The sequence below is a fragment of the Heterodontus francisci genome, chromosome 14 (genome assembly GCF_036365525.1).
Source record: "Heterodontus francisci isolate sHetFra1 chromosome 14, sHetFra1.hap1, whole genome shotgun sequence".
In the NCBI taxonomy this organism is placed as follows: Eukaryota; Metazoa; Chordata; class Chondrichthyes; order Heterodontiformes; family Heterodontidae; genus Heterodontus; species Heterodontus francisci.
Window position 1 is genome coordinate 32,373,035 of NC_090384.1, and position 22,711 is coordinate 32,395,745.

The 22,711-nt window shown below is 43.0% G+C and overlaps 1 protein-coding gene across 7 annotated transcripts in view; it reads left to right on the forward strand.

The window, feature by feature from the left end:
- dgkza (diacylglycerol kinase, zeta a) overlaps positions 1-22,711 on the forward strand; it is a 656,642-nt gene that overhangs the window by 516,394 nt on the left and 117,537 nt on the right. For 6 of the 7 annotated variants that reach the window (XM_068045966.1, XM_068045967.1, XM_068045963.1 and 3 more), the window contains 3 exons: positions 3,848-4,023; positions 9,521-9,634; positions 18,276-18,395. In XM_068045966.1, coding sequence (XP_067902067.1) covers positions 3,848-4,023; positions 9,521-9,634; positions 18,276-18,395 — 410 coding nt within the window. The remainder of the gene's footprint in view (positions 1-3,847; positions 4,024-9,520; positions 9,635-18,275; positions 18,396-22,711) is intronic. The other variant, XM_068045962.1, reaches the window with a different exon arrangement.

The window sequence follows — 22,711 nt, forward strand, 5'->3', positions numbered from 1 at the left end:
CTTAGACTAGGGTTGCCAACTCTGGTGGGATATGTTTCTGGAGGTTTCAGCACATGACCTCCCGCCTCTAAATGCCCCACCCAGTCAAACATCTTTTTTTCCCCATCTCCCACTGGATGCTCGGCGCAGTGTCAGGGAGATTAATTTATACTAACCCTGCAGTGATCCGATCTTCCCTATCACCTACCTACACTAGGGGCAATTTATAATGGCCAATTTACCTATCAACCTGCAAGTCTTTGGCTGTGGGAGGAAACCGGAGCACCCGGAGAAAACCCATGCGGTCACAAGGAGAACTTGCAAACTCCGCACAGGCAGTACCCAGAATCGAACCCGGGTCCCTGGAGCTGTGAGGCTGCAGTGCTAACCACTGTGCCGCCCATAAATTGGCAGTCCTGTCTCAGACTGTGGAGCATCCACTGGCTCCTGATTGACTAAGTGTTAAATTAGATTATGATTACCTGGCACAGCTTCACACTGCCATCTGGGAGCACAAAGAATGTCAATCACCATCAATAGCAGCCCTTACTGGCTGACGGTGTATCTGATACCAGTTCAGCTCCAGTGTAGCGTTTTCTCAACGTGTAATGGATATACTGTGAGCCAGTGGTGATAGGAAATGTTTTACATGAAATGTCCTACATGATAGGAAATGTTTTTACTCCAGAAACTCTCAAGGAACCAGCTTTATTTTAGATATGCTTGCCACATCCAAAAGTCATGCTCTCAAAAGTCATGCTCTTTTTAGTTTATCTACAGCTAGTTGTCAGCTTACAATGTACTTAAGGCAGGCTGAATAGATGACAGTTAAACACCAATGCTTCTATTGTACAAGTAATTGCAATCTACTTATTTGTAGGGCTGATTGTTGCGTCGTGCTGATCCTCAGTCTCTTTGTGACACACCAGGATTGGCAGGGGTGGGTAGAACAGTGTGCGGGGAAGTAATCTGTTCAGGTGGTACATTCTCCTTCAGGGTGGTTATGGCCAGCTGGTGTTTTTGTTTTCAAATTTGTTGCAGAGTTTAATATTCTAAATTTCTGACTCCCTCCAGCAATGTTGCTTCAAGAGGTTGCTCTATTCACCCCAGTTTGTTTTTGAGAAGCAGTTTTCAAACCAGCCAGAACAGCAGAGAAACACCACCACATGTTCCTTTTCCACTTAATTGCTTCCTGTCTTCTCCCAATGGCTGGAGATGCACTGCCTGAAAAGGTGGTGGAAGCAGCTTCAACAGAAACCTTCAAAAGGGAATTGGCTATATAGCTGTCCTGACAAAATTTGCCAGACTACGGGTAAAATGAGGTAATTGGATAGCTCTTCCAAAAGGGTTGGCATGCTGGGCTAAATAGTCTCCTATTGTGCTGACAATTCTATGAATTCTGCAGACCATTGAGCTAAAAGTGGCAATGATTCACTTTTACACACCAGTGAATATGGCTGCCTCGGACCCCCTGTTGTTTATATGGCTCTCAAGGGCAGTGCTTTCTCTAGAGACTGCCTCTTCAGACAGAGACAACTGCAGCTAGTCTTATTTATCGAACCAGTCCCCAGTAGAGGGCCCCTGTCAGTGATACCAAGATCAATAGGGTATGAGAGAAGGTCTTGGAGGCTGATAGAAGCAGCACCCTGGAGACCCTGTGTCAATTATTGCGATTGCCCAGTTTTCTGCAAACTTCTCCTTCTGTGAGATCAGCATAATCTGAAAAGGGCAAGCTCCTCTTCCTATGTTCTGTGATCTAGAAACTGTGACTCTAACTCCACATCTAACCCACAAGCAGAATTGACCTGATATAAATTTCTATTGATTTGCTTACTAAACAACGCCAGCACTTCAAACATATTACACTGGATCTGAAGAGTTTTGAATGTGATGAGGCACTATATCATTGGAAGTTTTTTTTCTCTTCTATCCACTCTAGCTCTCAGTGGTAACAATAACAACAATGGCTTCCATTTCTATAGCAAGTTTAATGTAGCAGAATTTCTCAAGGCACTTCACAGGAGTGTAAATCAGGCCAAAAATTGGCACTGAGCCAAAGGAGGAGTCATTAGGAAGGTGGCCAAAAGCTTGTTTAAAGAGGTAGGTTTAAAGGAATGTCTTAAAGGTGAGAGAGATGGAGAAGATTAGGGAGGGAATTCTACTTTACCATCACATATAAAGTGCATGATCGCTGTGAATTGGACATTTTCAATTGTGTCAATGACACTGAAACAGACAATAGGATCTGTTCCTGTATCTTCTAGTAAATGACTCATTAATAGTCTGGCTGAGGCAAAATGACTTCTCATAGTAATATAAATGGGTTCGGTTTATGGCCATGTATTTGACAGTCTGGTCATCAGGCACATCAGAAGCAGGTGTTAGACAGTAGGCGATGACAGGATCATAAACAAATTTGAACTCCATTACTGTCCAGTTAATAAATATCGGGGTCTCCTTCACAGCAGAGTTCCAGTTTATGGGTTCAAAACCCATTTCCCCTATTTTTGTATGGTGCACCTGACCTCAGCTGTGTTGTGGGTCCGCAGAGTGGAACAAGGTATCTGAGCCACAGGGTTGGGGGGTTGGTGAAAATATTGAAAAGCACAATAACCAGGGATGTACGCGCAGGAACCTCTGGACCAATGTCATCAGAACCCTGGGAGCAAGTCAACAACTTGCCATCTTGATTGGGGTAAGGGTGGTGAAGTGATGCAAGGCTTAGAGAGACTTAGAACAGGGAAGAGTAGCAGAACCTAACCCACAGAAGCACTACTGTAGCTATGGTACATTGTAAATCATGCTAGGAGCCAGCAGTCTGAATACTGAAGGGATAAGTGATGCCAGTACCTGGAAGATAGAACAATGATGCAATTAAAAGTAAAGGTCAAATGGAATGGATCCATTTTAAAATGTATAGGATTGTTGGTTTTATTAATAGGAATAGAGTACAAAAGCAGGAAAGTTATGTTAAACCTTGATAAAGCACGGTTAGGCCTCAGCTGGAGTATTGTGTTCAATTCTGGGCACCACACTTTAGAAAGGATGACAAGGCCTTAGAAAGAGATTTATTAGAATGGCCAACCTTCGTGGTGTATCATTCTATGATTCTCTGAATGGAATGAGTTACTAGCAGCTGTAATGACTCTTAAGAGCAGAGCTCAGTTTAGACTGGTATCTAGATGTCTAGCCATGGCTGAGTCAGTAGCAATCTCACATCTGAGTCAGAAGGATGTGGGTTCAAGTCTCATTCCAGCGACTTGAGCACAAAAATCTCGGTTGACACGTCAGTGTGGTATGGAAGGAATGCTGCATTGTCAGAAGTGCCGTCTTTTGGATGAGATGTTAAACGAAAACTCTGCCTACTCTCTCACGTGCACGTAAAAGCTCTCTCATAAGAACATAAGAACTAGGAGTAGGCAATTCAGCCCCTCGAGCCTGCCCCGCCATTCAATACTGATGGCTGATCTCATCTCGGCCTCAACTCCACTTTCCTGCCCGTTCTCCATAACCCTTCAACCCATTACTAATTAAAAATCTGTCTATTTCATCCTTAAATTTACTCAATGTCGCGGCATCCACTGCACTATTTGAAGAGGAGCAGGGCCATTTTCATCACATTACTAAAAATAAATTATGAGGTCATTTATTTTATTGCCGCTTGTGAGAGCTATCTATGTGCAAATTGGCTGCTGCATTTCCTAGATTGCAACATTGACAACATTTCAAAAGTACTTAATCGGTTGTTAAGCACTTTGGGACATTCGTAGGTTGTGAAAGATAATATATACATGCAACACTTTCTTTCCTTTTTCTTTTAGGCACAGTTGTGAACTTAAATAGTTACTTTCTCTGCATTCCCTTTCAGGAACACTTGCATTATGTGACTGACATTTCCCAAGATGAACTCTTCATCCTGGACCCAGAACTTGTAATCACAGAAACCGTGGGGACATCCCCAGGAATGCCTGATTTGGTTGACTCACCTGGCTCGTTCACCTTCCCATCCTGTTCTTCTTCACCGCCATTATCACCTGTTCCAAGGTAAGAGAGCTGACTAGTTCCCTGCTGAATATACAAGAATTTAATTCCTTGCAGATATCATTAATTAGTATTTCCCTAGGGAAGCTGTGTCTCTATGTAACAACATTGTATGTAACATGTTTATATGTGGGAGAGAGATAAGGGAATACATTACATTACACAAGGAACTTAATGCAGTGTTTAAAAAAAGAACTATGCTAATTGTGTTCTATAATTAATTGCTTGGAATTCCACCCATACCTTCCTTAAATGTTACTGACAACACTCACATTTGGGGGGTGATGGGGAAAAACTAGCAGTTGACGATTGTAGTGCCTCGTTGCATAAACAGTCTGTGTCCCGAGACACCATGAATGTAAATGGGATGTCTATTTGAAAGCAGCTCTTAATCCAGGAATGAAAGCAGAGGCTGTGGCCAACATCCCTTTTATTTGCTCCTGTTGAAAGTTGTTCTTTGGGTTGGTTATTTGAAAATTATCTCATGGTGTGCCTGGTAAAATGACAGAGGGAAGTGGCAGCTATTTCAAACAAAACACACAGCAATCATGAACTCAATATCAGAGATATAATGATCCGTCTCTCTCCAGCCTGTCAGCCTTATAACAGACAGTGGTTCAGCTTCCGTTTGCAGAATGGAAGGAGCTTTTGTCTCGCCTCCATAACTTAATAGAAACAGATACCTGTGGTGCCCCTCTTGAAAGTGGTGGATTGATGCCAGATGAAAATCAGGTGCTTTGTTAGGAGCTAGCATGTAATGTGAAATGATGTAGTATGACTTTTAGCTCATTATTTCTCTTTGACTTTTCTATATTTTTTCAGTAACTGCTTGCCATCAGGAAAACTTACTGAGTGAGCACTTGATAAGATGGTGACAGGCCATTGCAGGTTTAGGGTGTACAGCAGAGCTCTGCCACATCTGAACCAGTAAAAAAATAGTTTTGTGTTTATCTGTGCTGAGTTGTGACAATGTTACAGTGGGTGGCGACTTCTTCCTAACTATATGCTTTTACACTGGTCACCACCATTGTTCAAGAACCCATTGTTTGCAGAGAAAATGTTGCAAAGATTAGCTGCAAAAGTACCCTGTTTCCATTTTTAAAAAATAAAGAATTGAGGTTAATAATTAAACTTGATTATAGAATTTTACCCCACAGGAGTCCATTCAGCCCGTTGTAACAGTGCCAGCTCTCTGAAAGAGCTCTCCACCTAATTCCATTCCTCTACTCTTACCCTATATCTTTTCAAATGCTTCTTGGTCAAATATTTATCCCCTTCCGTTTTAAAAGCTATGATGTTTCCCTCACTATTTCTGACTGGGTGTTCCATGTCCTAACAGCCCTCCCGTTCTCCCTACCTCTCCCTTTGCTTTTCTGCTGATGATCTTAAATTGATACCTGCTACTTACCAACTCACTAACCAGTGAGAAAGTTTCCCTTCCCTCCCATTTAGCTTATAAAATCCCTCAGAATTTTGAATTCCTAAGCTTTTCTTTTTACGGCAAGTAAGTATTCTGTGATTGAAGCTGCCCCTGACTTTGAGACACTTTTTTATAACATGCGAACCATTGCCACTGGCCCAGGGATACTGAGATTCTTTGGAGCTGCCTGACAACCTTAACTGATTTCATCAAGGCTTTGTCTTAAGTTTGATATTGGATGTATTTTTAAAAAATATTTAGGCTCACTACTTCCACCACCAGACATGACATGGCAGCCACTTTATTATCCCTTATTGCCTCTTCCCTGTCGTCCTCCAAAGACACCAACTCTGACCGAGGTACTATCATGTGGAAAGCTATACCAAGTAATGATCTGCTCTCAGGCCTCTGCAGAGCTGCTGGCCACTGTGAGAGGTGCTGGAGGCAGCCATTTTGATTTTCTCCCTTGGCTGCAGGGCAGTAAAAGGTCTCCACTCTTTGGCTCCTCCTCCCTTAGCACCATCTGGAACTCACCATAAGGAGCACTACAAGCTCTGATTTCAATTTCTACCACTCTGTGATGCAGCAGGTCGAAACACTGATGAGCTGTTTTACTTTAATGTGCAATTTCCTCCAAGATGTAGGCCTAACTGTGTAATTTCCAAACACTGATATACTGGATATTCTCACCCAAAATTGTTGTACTGATTTCCAAATGGAGCAGTCAATAACTTATTTTTTCCTCTCCCAAGAGTTTACATGGCTGTGAGGGGAGGAGGAAGCGTTAAGTCATGATGCTGCAACCATCATGAGTGTGGGTGGGCTTGATGCACTAGCTGGTCTATTCATGCTCATCATTTCATACATCTTGCACACAGGTTCAATCAGTCACATTCCCTCCTGCACTTGGATCAAATGTTCAGTGTATAAATGAATCAGAAACCTATGGGTTTGAATGAGGGTGGTAGGGAGGAGGTGAAGGAAAATTCAGCGAAGGTTGAAACTGTGCCTGTGCCTGGTTTGTGAATGACATTGAGCCTCATCCCTGTTTCTTACCTTTTATCTGATTTTCTGTCACATCTTGCAACTTCCAGTTAAACTGTCCTTGTTTTTCTCCTGTGTTCTTTCCTCTTTCTGTCATCCTTTCCCTCCTCCTCCTCCTCCTCCCCCCACCCCCACTTCAGTCCTACCAGCCCTCACTCTGACAGCGAAGCCCTTACCAGATGTCACAAGAAGTCTCTCTTCTCCTCACACTCTGGCTTCCCCTTTCCTGTGAAAAAAAGGTACTGTCATTCTTTTGCCTGTGCTTCTGTGTTGTCTTTTCATTCAGTTCCAGGCATTCTTTGTACCAGGTAAATGTATTTGTAAGAGTCAGCAGTAGTGTCGGTGATGTTTCATGAACTCCAGTCCTGAGCATCAGCAAAGTTAGGAAATTTAAAACTTAATTCTCAGGATGTGGGTTCTTCTGGCAAGAACAGCACTTATTGCTCATTCCTAGTTGACCTTGAGAAGGCGATGGTCAGTCCTAAATCCCTGTAGTCTGTGTGGTGAAGATGCTTCCCCAGTGCTGGTAGATAGAGAATTCTAGGCTTTTGACCCAACAATGAAGGAACAGCAATATATGTCCCAAATTGAGATGTGTGTGACTTGAAGGAGAACTTAGAGGTGATGGTGTTCCCATGCACCTTGTTCCCTTATCCTATGGAGTAGTAGAGGTAGCAGGTTTAAGAGGTGCTGCTGAAGAAGCCGTTGTGACTTGCTGGATGAATGGATTCACTTCCACACACACACACATGGGGATGTAGCAAAAATAGGGTAACTGGCTTCCAAACTGTGGGAAATGAATTCTGGGTACACGCAACCTTTTTCTTTTTCAGAATTGTGGTCCCAGTGCTTCTTTTTAGTTTTAGTTTAGTTTAGTGATACAGCACTGAAACATGCCCTTCGGCCCACCGAGTCTGTGCCAACCATCAACCACCCATTTATACTAATCCTACACTAATCCCATATTCCTACCACATCCCCACCTGTCCCTATATTTCCCTACCACCTACCTATACTAGGGGCAATTTATAATGGCCAATTTACCTACCAACCTGCAAGTCTTTTGGCTTGTGGGAGGAAACCGGAGCACCCGGAGAAAACCCACGCAGACACAGGGAGAACTTGCAAACTCCACACAGGCAGTACCCAGAATTGAACCTGGGTCACTGGAGCTGTGAGGCTCCGGTGCTAACCACTGCGCCACTGTGCTGCCCTCTGTCATTGCCTTTGTATTAATTGAGACCTGCGCCAGTGACACAATCTCTAGTAGCACAAGACTTGCGCAGCCAGCTACAACCCAGGAGGAAGCTTGGCCTCTGGTCAGACTGAACACGCTCTTTGTTTTGTGTTGCAGCAATGTGATGGCACTAGAACAGAGGGTTAAAAGAAAGAAAGATATTGCATTTATAAAGTGTCTTTCATGATCCCAGGATGTCAAAAAGTGCTTTACAATGAAATGCTTTTGAAGTGTAGTCATTGTTGTAACGTAGGAAACACAGCAGCCCACTTGCGCACAGCAAGCTCCCACAAAGAGCAATGTGATAACCTGTGTTTACTGATGTTTGTGAAATGATAAGTATTGACCAGAGCCTTGGAGAGAATTCCCCTGCTTTTTTTTTTCCAAATAGTGCCATGGGATCTTTTACATCCAGTTGAGAGGACAGTTGGTTTAACGTCTCATCCGAAAGTCAGCACGTCTGACAGTGCAGCACTCCCTCAGTACTGCACTGGAGTGTCAGTCTGAACTGAATGCTCAAGTATCTGGAGTGGACCTTGAACCCACAATCTCCTGAGTCAGAGGCATGAGTGCTACCAACTGAGTCACACAGGGTTATTTTCCTTCATTCTCAGTGCTCCCTGCACTTCCTTACATTCCTCAGTTAGACTGCACTTGCAGGCAGACCTGTTCGGTGGATATTTGTGTTAAAGCAGAGGGAGTTGTCCATGCCAAAATACTTTGGACTGGCAACTCATCACCATACAGGATCTCTCGTGACTGTACATCTTGTTCTTGTTACACTGCACATTCTGGTGATTCAGAGATGGCTGCAGCACCTTCCAGGTGTCTGATTATTTTTTTCCCAGAGTCATCCCTATTCACCCCATCCCTCCACACGCGCACACATCTCCTGATAGATGCAGTGCCATGGGTGTAGGCAGCTTTCAAGTTCCTTGCCCAAGTGGCTGGTGTTGCTGAGTAAGCTTGAAAGTCATGTCAACAGTCTATTTGACAATGGTGGGCATCACAGCCTTACCCTGTCATCGCCCAATGTCCACCCATGGGCCCATTCCATTAGGGAATCACAAAATGGCAATCAGGAGTGGGAGTCCTGGCTGGTTTTATTTTTCTTCCAAGGAGTCCGACTGATGAACTTAAAAGCAACAAGAGCTGCAGAGAGTTTGCTCGTGTCAGTTATCAGACTGGAGCGCAGGGAGATTGACAAAAGGCCATCACCTAACCTTGCTCTACTTATACTGCATTCCTTAGCATGGTATGGGAAAGATAGAAGGGAAAACTTCCTTACAACAAACTGGATAGACACTCCTGGCAGTTACTGTCTGGGAGAGTTATGACTGTTTTTGAAAACTGCAGAATTTAGCAAATGAGAAGGGGGTGAATGCAGGGTCTTTGAGGGAGCATTTGAAATCATTTTCTCAATCTTATTAGCAAGCTGTAGGTAGCCTGGGGCCAGAAACTAGTCACAAAATTAAGTATCAGGTTCATAACTGCAGATGTCTCCTCTAAATTTTGCTTGCTCGCTCTCTTTTTCTCTCTCTCTCTCTCTCTCTCTCTCACTCTCCCTCCCTCCCTAGCTTTTTCTTTCACTAGTTCAGTCTCTCCTGGTCGCTCTCGCTCCTCTCCTCTAAATCTCACGCTCTCCCTCTCTCTCCCTAGTTTTTTCTCTCATCAACTCACTCACTCTCTCACTCTCACTTTTCTCTCTCCCAACTTTTCTTTCTTTCGCTCAGACACTCCCTCACTCTGAGTTGCTCTATCTTCAGTTCGTAGCTGATTTTTTTCCCTTCCCATTGCAGAATTTTGGATTTGCAGAAAGCCTCCCAGAGGAAGCGTATTTCTAGCGACAGTTCGGTTGCTGAGGCGCTCGCCCACAGTGAATCGCTCAGAGTCTCAAAGCCTTTGCTCAGCAGGTGAGGAAAAGCTTCAAAAGGAAATAGACACAAAACCTAAACAAAACACCAGTGCCTGAAAGGAGGGGGAAACCGCAGGGAGAGCGCACGGAGCTGAGTTCGATAGAAACACTCCACAATGCATAGTTTCAAAATGGGATGGAAAGTGACCAGACTCACTGTTCTTTATGAACTGCATGGTTCCCATCCATCTCTGCAGCTATCCTGCTGTAAGTGGCTCTTATTCGTCTTTTCTTCACCCCCTGTTTCTCGAAAACAAGCAGATCCACTGTTCCAATTGGTTTGCAGGCATTGTTCAAATTCAAATAGAAGTGACCTACATAGAACATTAATGGTGGAGAAATGTCAGATTCAAGGGTTTCGACACGTCCTCTGTCATTGAACCCAATCAGGGGGATAGTGGGGGGAGAAAAAAACATGATATCTCTACCTCCACAGCCCCTTGGAAACTGACTGTCTACTAATGCCAGTGCTGTAAATAAAATAAAAAACTGCACCATGCATTTTCTCCAAGACTGGCTCCTCCATTTCATGACTGTCGGGCCTGCCGAGCACTGCTTCTTGTGAGCGACACTCACTCACTCTTCGAAATAATCGCCTTTTTCAATATATATAATCACTGAAAAATAGTTCCAGTTCCGAACGTTGAATGGGTTTGCAGTCTCACCAATCTTAAATGTCACTCCAAATATTTCCCTGATTATGATGGTCACTGTAAGTTTTACATAGGGATATCGGAGCAGGAATAGGCCATTCAGCCCATCGAGCCTGCTCCGCCATTCAATATGATCATGGCTTATCATCCACTTCAATGCCTTTTTTCCCACACTATCCTCATATCCCTTTATGTCATTTGTGTTGAGAAATTTGTCAATCTCTGCTTTAAGCATATTCAATGACTGAGCTTCCACAGCCCTCTGGGGTAGAGAATTACAAAGATTCACAACCCTCTGAGTAAAGAAATTTCTCCTCGTCTTGGTCCCAAGTTGCTTCCCCCTTAATTTGAAATTGTGTTCCCTGGTTCTGGACTCCCCAACCAGGGGAAATATCTTACCTGCATCTACCCTGTCTATCCCTTTAATTATTTTGTAGGTTTCAATGAGATCACCTCTCATTCTTAGAAACTCTAGAGAATACAGGCCCAATTTCCCCAATCTCTCTTCATCGCGGGAACAAGTCTGGTGAACCTTCGTTGCACTCCCTCTATGGCAATAATATCCTTCCTAAGGTAAGGGGACCAAAACTGCACACAATACTGCAGGTGCAGTCTAACCAAGGTTCTATACAATTGAAGCAAGACTTCACTACTCCTGTACTCAAATCCTCTTGCGATAAAGGCTAACATACCATTAGCCTTCTTAATTGCTTGCTGCACCTGCATGTTAGCTTTCAGTGACTTATTGACAAGGACACCCAGGTAAAGGCCTGCTACTCGACCCGAGCCCGACAGGACCCAACGACGTGTTGCGTTCGCGTCGGGTCGGTTCGCTCTTCCGGGTCCAACTTTTCGGCTCTGGTCGGGCTGGGTCCGGGTCGGATACACACAGCATTTTGCTCTGCTGGCAAGTGTTAAAAGTAAAATACCTACCTGAGCTGGGAGTCCGGGACGTCAAGGAGGGAAACTCTGAGTCTACGCAGTGAGCCAGTGTGTGTCTCTATGCAACATGCTCATGCTGTAGCTTCCTGCAGATTGGGAGTCACAAGGCAGGTAAAGGGAACATTCCAGTGGTCGGGTTGGGTTGGGCACGGGAAAAAATGGAAGGACTCGGGCCGGGTTGGTCTTGGGTCCAATGTGGTTCTGTCGGGTTCGGGTCGGGGTTTTTCTTCATGACCTGAGCAGGCCTTTACACCCAGGTCCCTTTGTACATCTACACTTTCTAATCTCTTTACCATTTAAGAAATACTCTGCACATCTGTTCCTCCTACCAAAGTGGATAACCTCACATTTTTTCACATTATATTCCATCTGCCACATTCTTGCCCACTCACGAAGTCTTTCCAAATCTCCTTGAAGTTGCTTTGCATCTTCCTCACAACACACATTCCCACCTAGTTTTGTGTCATCTGCGAATTTGGAAATACTATATTTGGTCCCCACATCCAAATCATTGATATATATTGTGAACAGCTGAGGCCCAAGCACTGATCCCAGCGGCACCCTATTAGTTACAGCCTGCCAACGCGAGAATGACCCATTTATTCCCACTCTTTGTTTTCTGCCTGTTAACCAATCCTTAATCTATGCCAGTATGTTATCTCCTATCCCATGTGCTTTAATTTTGCTAACCAAACTTCTGTGGGGGACTTTATTAAAGGCCGTTTGAAAATCCTAGTATACCACATCCACCGGCTCCCCTTTATCAATTCTGTTAGTAACGTTCTCAAAAAACTGCAACAGGTTCATCAAACATGATTTCCCATTCATAAATCCGTGTTGACTATGCCCAATCAGATCATTGCCCAAGTGTCCATTTATCACATCCTTTAGAATAGATTCTAGCACTTTCCCAATGACTGATATAAGGCTCACAGGTCTGTAATTCCCTGTTTTATCTCTCCCTCCCTCCTTAAACAGTGAGGTGACATTTGCCACCTTTCAATCTGCAGGAACCGCTCCAGAATCTATAGAATTTTGGAAGATGATCAGCAATGTATCCACTATCTCCATAGCTACCTCTTTCAACACTCTGGGATGTAGAATATCAGGTCCTGGGGACTAATCAAACTTCAGCCCCATTAATTTCTGCAATACAGCCTTCTTCCTAATACTAATTTCCTTCAATTCCTCATTCTCCCTAATCCCTTGGATGTCTAATTCTGGGAGATTTCTTGTATCTTCCTCAGTGAAGAGAGACACAAAGTCATTTAGCTTCTCTGCCATTTCTCTATTCCCCATTATAAATTCTCCTGACTGTGGCTGTAATGGACCCACAGTTGTCTTAGCCAAACATTTCTTTTTACGTACCTATTGAAACTTTTTACAGTCCATTTTTATATTTTTGCTAGCTTTGCTGTATTTTAAAATCCTCCCAATCCTTACTATTTCTGGCAACTTTATAGGCCTTTTCTTTTAATCTTATACAATCCTTAATTTCCTTTGTTATCCATGGTTGACTGCCTTTACTTTTGGGGTTTTTGTGCCTTGAAGGAATGTATAGTTGCTGTAAACTATGTAATATTTCTGTAAAGACTATCCAATTATCTATGCACCGTCATTCCTTTTCATGTATTTTCCCAATCCACCTCAGCCAATTTGCCCCTGATACCTTTATAATTTCCTTTGTTCAAATTTATCACCATGGCTTCAGATTGAACTACTGCACTTTCAAATATAATCTAAAATTCTACATATTATGGTCACTCATCCCTAAAGGTTCTTTTACAACAAGATTATTAATTAGCCCTTTTTCATTACATAATATTAGATCTAAAATAGCCTGTTCTCTAGTCAGTTCCTCAACATACTGCTCTAGAAAACCATCTCTAACAGACTCCAGAAACCCGTCCTCCACAGCATTAGTGCTCATTTGGTTTACCCAGTCTATATGCAGATTGAATTCACCCATGATTACTGTATTACCCATGCTACATGCTTCTCTAATCTCCTGATTAATGTCATGCCCCACACTACCACTAGTGTTCAGTGGCCTATAAACAACTCCTATTAATGTTTGCTGCCCCTTGCTGTTCCTTAGCTCCACCCAAACAGATTCCACATTTTGTTCTTCCGATTTGAGATCCTCCCTTACTAATGTACTGATCCTGTGCCTTATTATCAGCGCAACACCACTTTCTTTTCCTTTTTGCCTGTCCTTCCTAAATGTCGAATAACCTTGAATATTCAGTTCCCAGTCTTGGTCACCCTGTAGCCATGTATGGCAATTAGATCATGCCCATTTACCTCTATTTGGACCCTTAAGTCATCTACCTTGTTGTGAATGCTGTGTGCATTCAGGTAGAGTGCCCTTAACCTTGTCTTCTTGACATTCTGCATTCTAAGCCTAGTTGATGCTTGCCTTTGTTTCTCCTGCCTTTGAAAGTCACTTGCTACTTTTCTACCTCCTGTTACCAGCTTTACTTCCTTCCAATTTGAGCTACCCCTCAGGTTCCCAGCCCCCTGACAAGCTAGTTTAGACCCTCCCTGCAAGGATGTTAGTTCTGGTCCTCTTAAGGTGTAGCCTGTCCATCTTGTACAGGTCCCACCTGCCCCACAACTGGTCCCAATGCCTCAAAAATCTGATGCCCTCCTTCCTACACCAATTCTCCAGCCACGGGTTCTATCGATCAATCCTCCTATTCCAATGCTCACTAGCATGTGACACAGGGAGTAATCCTGAGATTACTGCTTTGCAGATCCTGCTTTTTAATTCCCTTCCTAACTCCCTAAAATCTGCTTTCAGGACCTCATCCCTCGTCCTACCTATGTCATTGTTACCAATGTGGACCACGACCTCTGGCTGTTCACCCTCGCCCAGAAGGATGTCCTGCAGCTGCTCCATGACATCCTTGACCCTAGCACTAGAGAGGCAACACACCATCCTGGATTCATGTTTACTGCCGCAGAAATGCCTGTCTGGTCCCCTGACTATCTAATCCCCTATCACTATTGCTCTTCCACAGACTTTGCTCTGGCTGCACTCCCCCAAGGAACCATCGCTCTCACCAGTATCCAAAATGGAAGCAAGCAATTAGCAAGCAAGAGCCTCAACTAAGGGGCCTCCTGCACTGCCTGACTGGTTCTCTTAGACTACCTGACGGTCACCCATTCCCTCTTTGCCTGCATGCTCCTAACCTGCGGTGTGACCACCTCTCTAAACGTGCTATCCACGTACTCCTCTGTCTCGCAGATGCCCAACAGTGATTCCAGCCGCCGCTCGAGTTCCGAAACCCAGAGTTCAAGATTCTGCAGCCAGTGACACTCCCTGCAGATGTGTTCCTCTCGGATATGTGGTGCGTCCATGACTTCTCACATACCGCAGGACGTACATTCCACTTGGCTGAGCTGACCTGCCATAATGTAACTTCAAAAACTTTTTATTACAATGGGATGTAAAATAACTTACCAGTTTCTCACCGTCAACTTCTTCCCCTGTACCGAAGAGAGAGGCAGCTACTGGGGGCAAAAAAAAATAGAAGATAGGAGCACCTCCCTCATGCACCAAACTCCAACTTTACACTCTGTGCATGCAAATTTATTTTCTCTCAATTTATAGTTACCCTCCTTACCGCACTCCCTCAATTACCAAACTCCCTTCTTAACACTCTGTGCCCTCCAGTAGCACTCAGTGCAGACAAGCAGCACTGAGTGTCCCCTCAATTTATACTCTGAAAACCATGCTATGTCAGCTCTGCTAGAGCTCTGCTAAAGCTCAGAAACCAGTTTAAGCTAGCTACCTAATTAACTAGCTTCAGCTACTCTCAGAGTGTTAGTATACCCCTGTTTAAAACTGAGCACTCAGCCAGCTGTACTTGAAGAGTTGAGAGAGGTGGGAAAATGAAAGAGGTAATGATGAGATGCTTCAGTGGAAAAGGGGTTCATTTGAGGCTGGGCATGTTGGAGTGTAGCTTTCAGTCATCCCATGAGAGGCAGGTGGCACAGTTAGAAGGGCAGGAGGGAATTAAAAGAAGGAAACATTACGACCTCTGGGAGCCCTGTACGATAGAGTGAGCGAGCACGGGCTTTAATGCTGAGCAGAGACTACATGTCACCTTAGAACAGGAGAAAACTGACCAGGGTCTCTTCATCCGGACTGCTATCAAATGCTTCCTGCTGCCGGCCAATGAACATCATTCGCATTGGCATGCCTGTTACTGTGCCCTCTGAGCGTATGTGGCCTCATGGCAAAACCCCCTTTGTCATTTTGTTTCAAATGGGTGATTAATTCATTTTTTTAACTAGGTTAAAACATAGAGCATTTTCTCATATTTGGTTCGAAAACCTTAATCCATTCATGATCCCTGCAAGTTTGCGATGCGATTCAACCAATCATTGTGCAAAATAAAAACAACTCTACTGAAAATAACTCCAATAAAATTAAGATTTTCGACATGTGAAATTCCAACTGTTTTTGTACAAGAACACCTCACCAGTATAGTTTTATTTATAATATGTATACGAGGGTGAGTTGAAGTGCTGGAGTTTCTCCCTGACTCTGTTGGGGTGGGGAGGACATGAAGTGGGGCATTTTTTCCTATCCCTCTCTGCAGAAGTCCTTGTGTGCGTGTAAATGCTGCAGTTTCTCCGTACCTTCCAATCTCTGTTCCAAATTGTTTCCATTGGGGGAGGGGAGGCTGCGATGCTGCTTTTGCTCCCAACTTCTGAAATGATGGCCATGTTTGTAGCTGAGGAGACAGAAACAGGAGTAGGCCATTTAGCCCCTCATGCCTGTTCTGCCATTTAATTAGATGGCTGATTTGCACCTCAACTCAGTTTACCCAGCTTTGATCCACATCCCTTAGTACCCTTTATCGAGCAACAATCTATCTATCTCAGTTTTCAGAATTCCAATTGAAACAGCATCCACAGCCTTCTGGGAGAAGGAATTCCAAATTTGCACTATCTTGTGCATGTGAAAAAGTGATTTAACTCCTGAATAATTTTAAGATTGTGCCTGCTTGTTCTGGATTCCCCCACCAGAGGAAATAGTTTCTCTATATCTACCCTATGAATCTTTTTGTCATTTTAAGTACCTCGATTAGATCACCACTCAATCTTCCATACTCATATAGGCCTCAGAATTTAACCTTTTGGGCCCCAGCATCATTCTGATTTATCTGTGCTGTACCCCCTCCAAGACCATTATATCCTCCTGAGGTATGGTCTTCAGAACTAACCACAGTACTGCAAATAAAGTCTGACCAGGCCTCTATACAACTGAAACATCACTTCCTCACTTTTGTATTCTAATCCCCTTGAGATAAAAGACAACATTTCATTAGCCTTTTTGATTACTTTTTCTATCTGTGTACTAGTTTTTAGTGATCTGCCGACATGAACACCTTTGCTGTTCCACTGTTCATAGTTTCTAACCATGAACAGAACAATCTGATTCCTCATTCTTGGATCCAAAGTAGATGACATCACACATACCCTCATGGAATTCCATTTGCTGAAGTTTTGTCGACTCACTTAATCTATCTATGTTTCTGTGAGCATTCCTGGTCCCCCATCTGCACAGCTTGGATGTAAAAAAAAACCTCTCTATTCCTTCATTCAGGACATTGATAAATATGGTGAAAAGTGGAAGCCCAAGTACAGATCTCTGGGGAAACAGCACTTCTCATATCCTGACAATCAGAATACATACCCTTTATCCCTACTCCAAAACCAATTTTCAACCCACACCACGAGGTTACCAACAATTCCATGCGCTTGCATTTTTGCTAATAATCTCTTCTTTGGGACCTTATGACTTTATGCCTTCTGGAAGTCCATATAGATAACAACTATAGACATTCCCTTATCTATCATGTTAGTGACTTCATCAAAAAATGTAGCTAGCTTAGTCAGGTACCCTTCACAAATCCACACTGATTGTCTGGTCAGCTTATACCTGTCCAAGTGCTCAGTCTGGTGTCCCTGATGACAGATTCCAATAACCTCTCCACAACTTAGGTTAGACTGATAAGTCTTTGGTTCCTTGGTATTTCTGTCCCTCCTTCTTAACTAATGGAGAGACATTTGCAGTTTTCCGGTAAAGCAGCACCATTCTAAAATCACTAATAAACAGTACAATGTTGGGAATCCACTGATAAACAAGTCAGAGGAAGGAATCTGCTAATTGAGGATATAACACTGTGAATCCACTAATAAACATTACAACATTGGGAATACACTAATAAACAGTACAGCATTAGGAATTATAGAATCATAGAATGGTTACAGCACAGAGGAGGCCATTCACCCCTTCCCACACCCCCGCCTTTTCCCTGTAGCCCTGCAAATTTATTCTCTTCAGATTATTATCCAATTCTCTTTTGAAGGTTGTTTCCACCACACTCTCAGGCAGTGCATTCCAATCGCTACATAAAATTGTTTTTCCTGTCACTGTTGCTTCTTTTGCCAATCACCTTAAATCGGTGTCTTCAGGTTCTGGATCCTTTGGCCAATGGGAACATTTTCTCCTAAGTCTACTCTGACCAGATCCCTTCATAATTTTGAACACCTCAATCACATTTTCTCTTCATCTTCTCTTCACCAAGGAGAACAAGCCCAGCTTCTCCAAGTTATCCATGTTACTGAAGTTCCTCATCCCTGGAACCATTCTCGTGAATCCTTTCTGCACCCTTTCTAATGCCTTAACATCCTTCCAAATGTGGGGTGCCCAGAACAATACTCCAGTTGAGGTTGAACCAGTGTTTTATACAGGTTTATCATAACGTCCTTGATTTTTGTATTCTATGCCCCTATTTATAAAACCTAGGATCTCGTAAGCTCTATTAACCACTTTCTCAACCTGCCCTGCAACCTTCAGTTATTTGTGTACATATACCCCCAGGTCCCTCGGCTCCTGCACCGCCTTTAGAATTGTTCCCTTTAATTTATATTACCTCAAGTTCTCAAGTAAAGAGAACTGAATGCAGAAGTCGGTCCAAGGATATTCATGAATTGTAACCTGTTTCTGTTTCCTCATTGTTGCAGGACAGGCGCTAAGATAACCAGCGTACATCGATCAAATACAACGGCAGCGGACTTCAAACCATCATCCATACCGACTGTGGCACAGGGTTCATTGCCAACCCAGGCAGCAGCAATGTCACGGTATGAACTTCAGTGTGGAGTTCCCTGAGAGAGTTTGACATTGCCTTTTTGACCAATTTTAGGAGCAAAGAGTGCAATTCCCTCCCCTCCCCTTGCAAGCTTAATGTGCTAAAGCAGATACTTCGCACCTATGTCATCTCATTTATTAATGCTGGATTACCCAGAGAATGAACATGAACTTGGGGAGTCACAAGCGATTGCTTTTTTTCTCAGAGGTTGATGTGGAAGGTTAACGTGTATATTTTCTGCTAGATTGTCCGATGTGGCATTAGTTGAGCACTGCATTATTGCACCCACCATTATGTGCTGACCCTTCCTGCTTTCATGGAGTCAGCTTCATCAATGTAATCTGGCGGAACCTCCTGCCTACATTAGGTCTGCACTGAGAGCTCATCACAGCGATGTCAGAAAATAGCATGTAATAGATTGAAAGGCTGCTTAAACAATGGGTGATGGGTAAATTTAAAGGAATGTGGCTTCTTAAAAGTAAGTGGATGTACATGGGTTACAAATGTTGGTAAAAATGCTGTGAATATTTTAATCTATATATTTCAATCTTTGCCAAACTCGCTTAGGTAATAAAAATGCCCTGGGTATATAATGAGTATGAGGCCAGAAAAATGGAGTCTGATTATATTGTTATAACTCAAGTTTGAAAAATTTTCATGTTTGCATGTGTGTTATACCTGGGGGGCGGGGGGGGCAAAGAAGTATAAGGGTGAGCAACACCTGGTGGCTGAGAGACTGAGCAGTAAGTGAGGGCATTTAAATATTGGATTGAGTATTGAGACCACTGTGTCAGCCAATGAGTTCGAGATGGAGTGGGACTTCTGGCAGATCTTACAGCAAACAGATACTTTTTTGAGTTATTTTTGAGCTCATGTCTGCAACTACAGCAAAGCCTCCTGATAAAAACAGGAACTTTTCTCCAGTAAGATGCAGTGACTGGAGAATTGTTACATTATACAAATTATGAGCGTAAAATCAATCACAGTCACTTACAGCAGTGCCTGATTGACAAGGGAGTTACCCCCATCACTTCCATCCTGGCCCGGACTTGTGGAATCACTATATGCACCTTTTTAAACATTTATTGCAACCGTCTACGAGCATGTTTTATCTGTTTTTCCCTGGTAGCCCTCTCACACTGGTGCTGAACTAGTAATGTAAAATTCGCACCAAAATCCATACTGAACTGATACCGCCTCGTTTAACTGGTTATTTGTTTGCATACCATCAGTGACCAATGAGCCATTTCCAAAATGATACAAGGTTCCACATGTGGATAATTCACAAGACCTCAATAAACTTAACAAGCTAAATCAGATATCTCAACAAAGTTTCCTTGACTACTGCACCTTTTTTAAAAAAATAAACAGCGGAAAACTGGAAGTAGTGCTGAAGCCAACAAAACTGACAATTCTAGAGCAGCACCAGGCTTTCCAACAGTTTTAACTTGATTGGCCTTAAATAGTGATAGAACGCTTGCCTCATTGTGGCTGGTTGGCTCAATGAAACCTTATGACAGGAAGAGTAAATGTTACAAGAGAGTAATGAGAACAGCGCATCAGAATCTCAGTCTGACGTTCAAACCCACATCATTCAACCCTGACCATGGTCACTCAATAGGTGGCCAGGCCCTAGGTCCCAGCTGCACAGTCCTCTTTGCACTTTAAGGACCTGGGTCATGTCTTCTCTCAGTTTTGTTTTGTCCACTGTAATCTGTGAACTTTTGTTCATAACCTCAAGTTTTAAGCAGGTCTGGCAGCATCTGTGGAGAGAGAAGCAGAGTTAACAAACATGTGGTTCTGATGAAGGGTCACTGACCTGAAACGTTAACTCTGCTTCTCTCTCCACAGATGCTGCCAGACCTACTGAGTATTTCCAGCATTTCTTGTTTTTATTTCAGATTTCCAGCATCTGCAGTATTTTCCATTTATTTTACTCACGTTTTAAGCCCCAGGATCATCCTTCCAGTTCCTCTTTGACTTGCCCAAAATTGGACATAGCACCTTAAATCCGATGTTGCTGATTACTCATATGGGCAGCAATGCTTTAAATTTAAATAGTAATCTTCCCCATAGTGATGTCCTCTTTACAGAAGAGAACAGCAGCAGAATTTTTAGTGTTGAGAAATTCAATGAATCTGCTTAAATGCAGACAAGATGAGATGGGAAGACAAGCATGACTGCGAGTGAATAAAAATGCTTCTTTGTAGGAAGAGGTTGTCTGAGGGGATGACAAGCTCGAGGCACAGGCAGGTTATGAAATTACTTAAAAATAAAGTAAAAATCAAGAGGGCTTTTGGAAGGTTATTTCAACACTGTCGTTTTAGTGACGAACAGAGTCCATAGATTGTGTGCATGAAATAATCAATGTAGCAGTCACTTGAATCTGGTTTAGGTGCCTTTTATGAAAAAAAAAGATGATTTGAATTGCTGTTCTTTTAAAGTTTCAGATTGGTAAAGTTTCCTGTTGTATTTTGGGTTTTATAATTCTAACCCTTAGGGATAAACAATGCTGAATGTTAAGTTTGCAATTGTGATCATGAAGCCCCTGTGTCCTGTTTGTCATTACACTTTCCTTCTCTCAATGTCATCTTTGTTGGTTTATTTATATTTGCAAAAACTATCTATAGAAGTCTTGCATCTAGCATGCATCCATCTCACTAAGGGTGCTTTTACACTGCAATGTTAGCGTTGCTGCGAATCAGTTTCCACTTCAAAGGTAAAGAAACAGAAAGGACTTGCATTTATATAGCACGACTTCAGGATCTCCCAAAGTACTTCACAGCTAATGAAATTCTTTTGAAGTTTTCAGAGTTGTACAAAACGCAGGGTCCAGGTCCCATCTTTCCTCTGGAGAGAAGTAGAGGGGTGATGGTCTCACAGCTTGGGTTTCACACCACATGGATTGGTACCCAAGTGTAATGTGAACTGAGTTTAAAAAGTGCCCCAGGATGGGGTAGGGCCTGGATATTTCCATAAAGTTAGCTTGATTTCAATATTTAGACAGTGGAACACTCCCGACCATCCCTTACTTTGCCCCCACTTTCTAAATTTTAACATTTTACTACTGGTAGGGGCGAGTCATTGCTGCAACATTGCCAGTTGTCCACAGGCATCAAAGGAACTGAATATTGGGCGTGACGTATAACAGCCGGATAAACTGATACCACCCATTTTGCATTGGTATCCTGGATGGATTTTTACCCTGTTACCTGTCTCCTTTCCACTTGCATCCCCTTTTTCAAGTTCCAGTAAAGGAATACACTCGCCCTTAATTTCCAATTTAGAGAAAAGGGTCACACCCACAGGATTGACCTTTTTCTTAAACAGGATACTGACCGAGCTGTAGTGCACTGCCAACACCTTCTGTTTTAATGCTAGAAATTGCTGCTGCAGCCCTTCCTTTAGCTTTGGTAGGAAGCTTCATTTATTTAGAAGAAACACATAATATGAAAGCTGTAGCATCTGTTTTATCCCTAAAGATCAAGGGTGTTTGAAAGTAACTGGCAAAAACTCCTCATTTTGTTTGATGCACATCAAGCTCTGGCTTTCAGAAGGAACTGTTAATGATTTCTTTTTTCGATGTATATCCTTTAATGAGCCTTCTTCTGGCAGGCACATCTCACATCACTCTAACACTGATGGCAGTCAGCAGCCTGTGGGCACAACACCTTCCATTGCCAGGCTTTCTCTCAGGGCAACTGAAATTTAGTGCACTGCATATAATTACTAAAGTCCACTCAACTGCACGAAAAACTCGTACAAGCATCAAACAGGCAAGCACAGGGAACATACAAACAATTGCCATTAAAATGCTGCAGAACCCTGTGTAAGGCTGTTTCAGGGAATCAGGAAAAATACTCCACATGACAGGACTTTGAAGAATTGTAAGTATTCCCTGGTAGTTTGGAATCTATAGGTAATGCATACTAAATCCAACAGGCTCATGCAGAGCTTGCACTGAGCTTGGTTTGAGCTTTGCAAGAATCCTTAAAAAGGCTGAAGCAGCAGTAGGACAGGGGAGTTGAAGGAGCAATCCACAGGAAGGTCAGGGACATGCTTATGGGGTGTTCTGCATACGTAAATGAACACACTACACATCGAGGACTGCAGTTCTTCTTTCTTGTTTCAATGTTCTAAGGTCATACCAGGACACAGGTACTCAGCACCAAGCAATAATTAACTGTGTGCGTGATATATATATAACATCAAATATAAAACTCGAACCACTATTTTTCACACACCAAGGTAGCTTTCCCCCTGCCCCATCCCCCAGGTCCTGCTTGCTGTGTACTACAGTTGCATCTC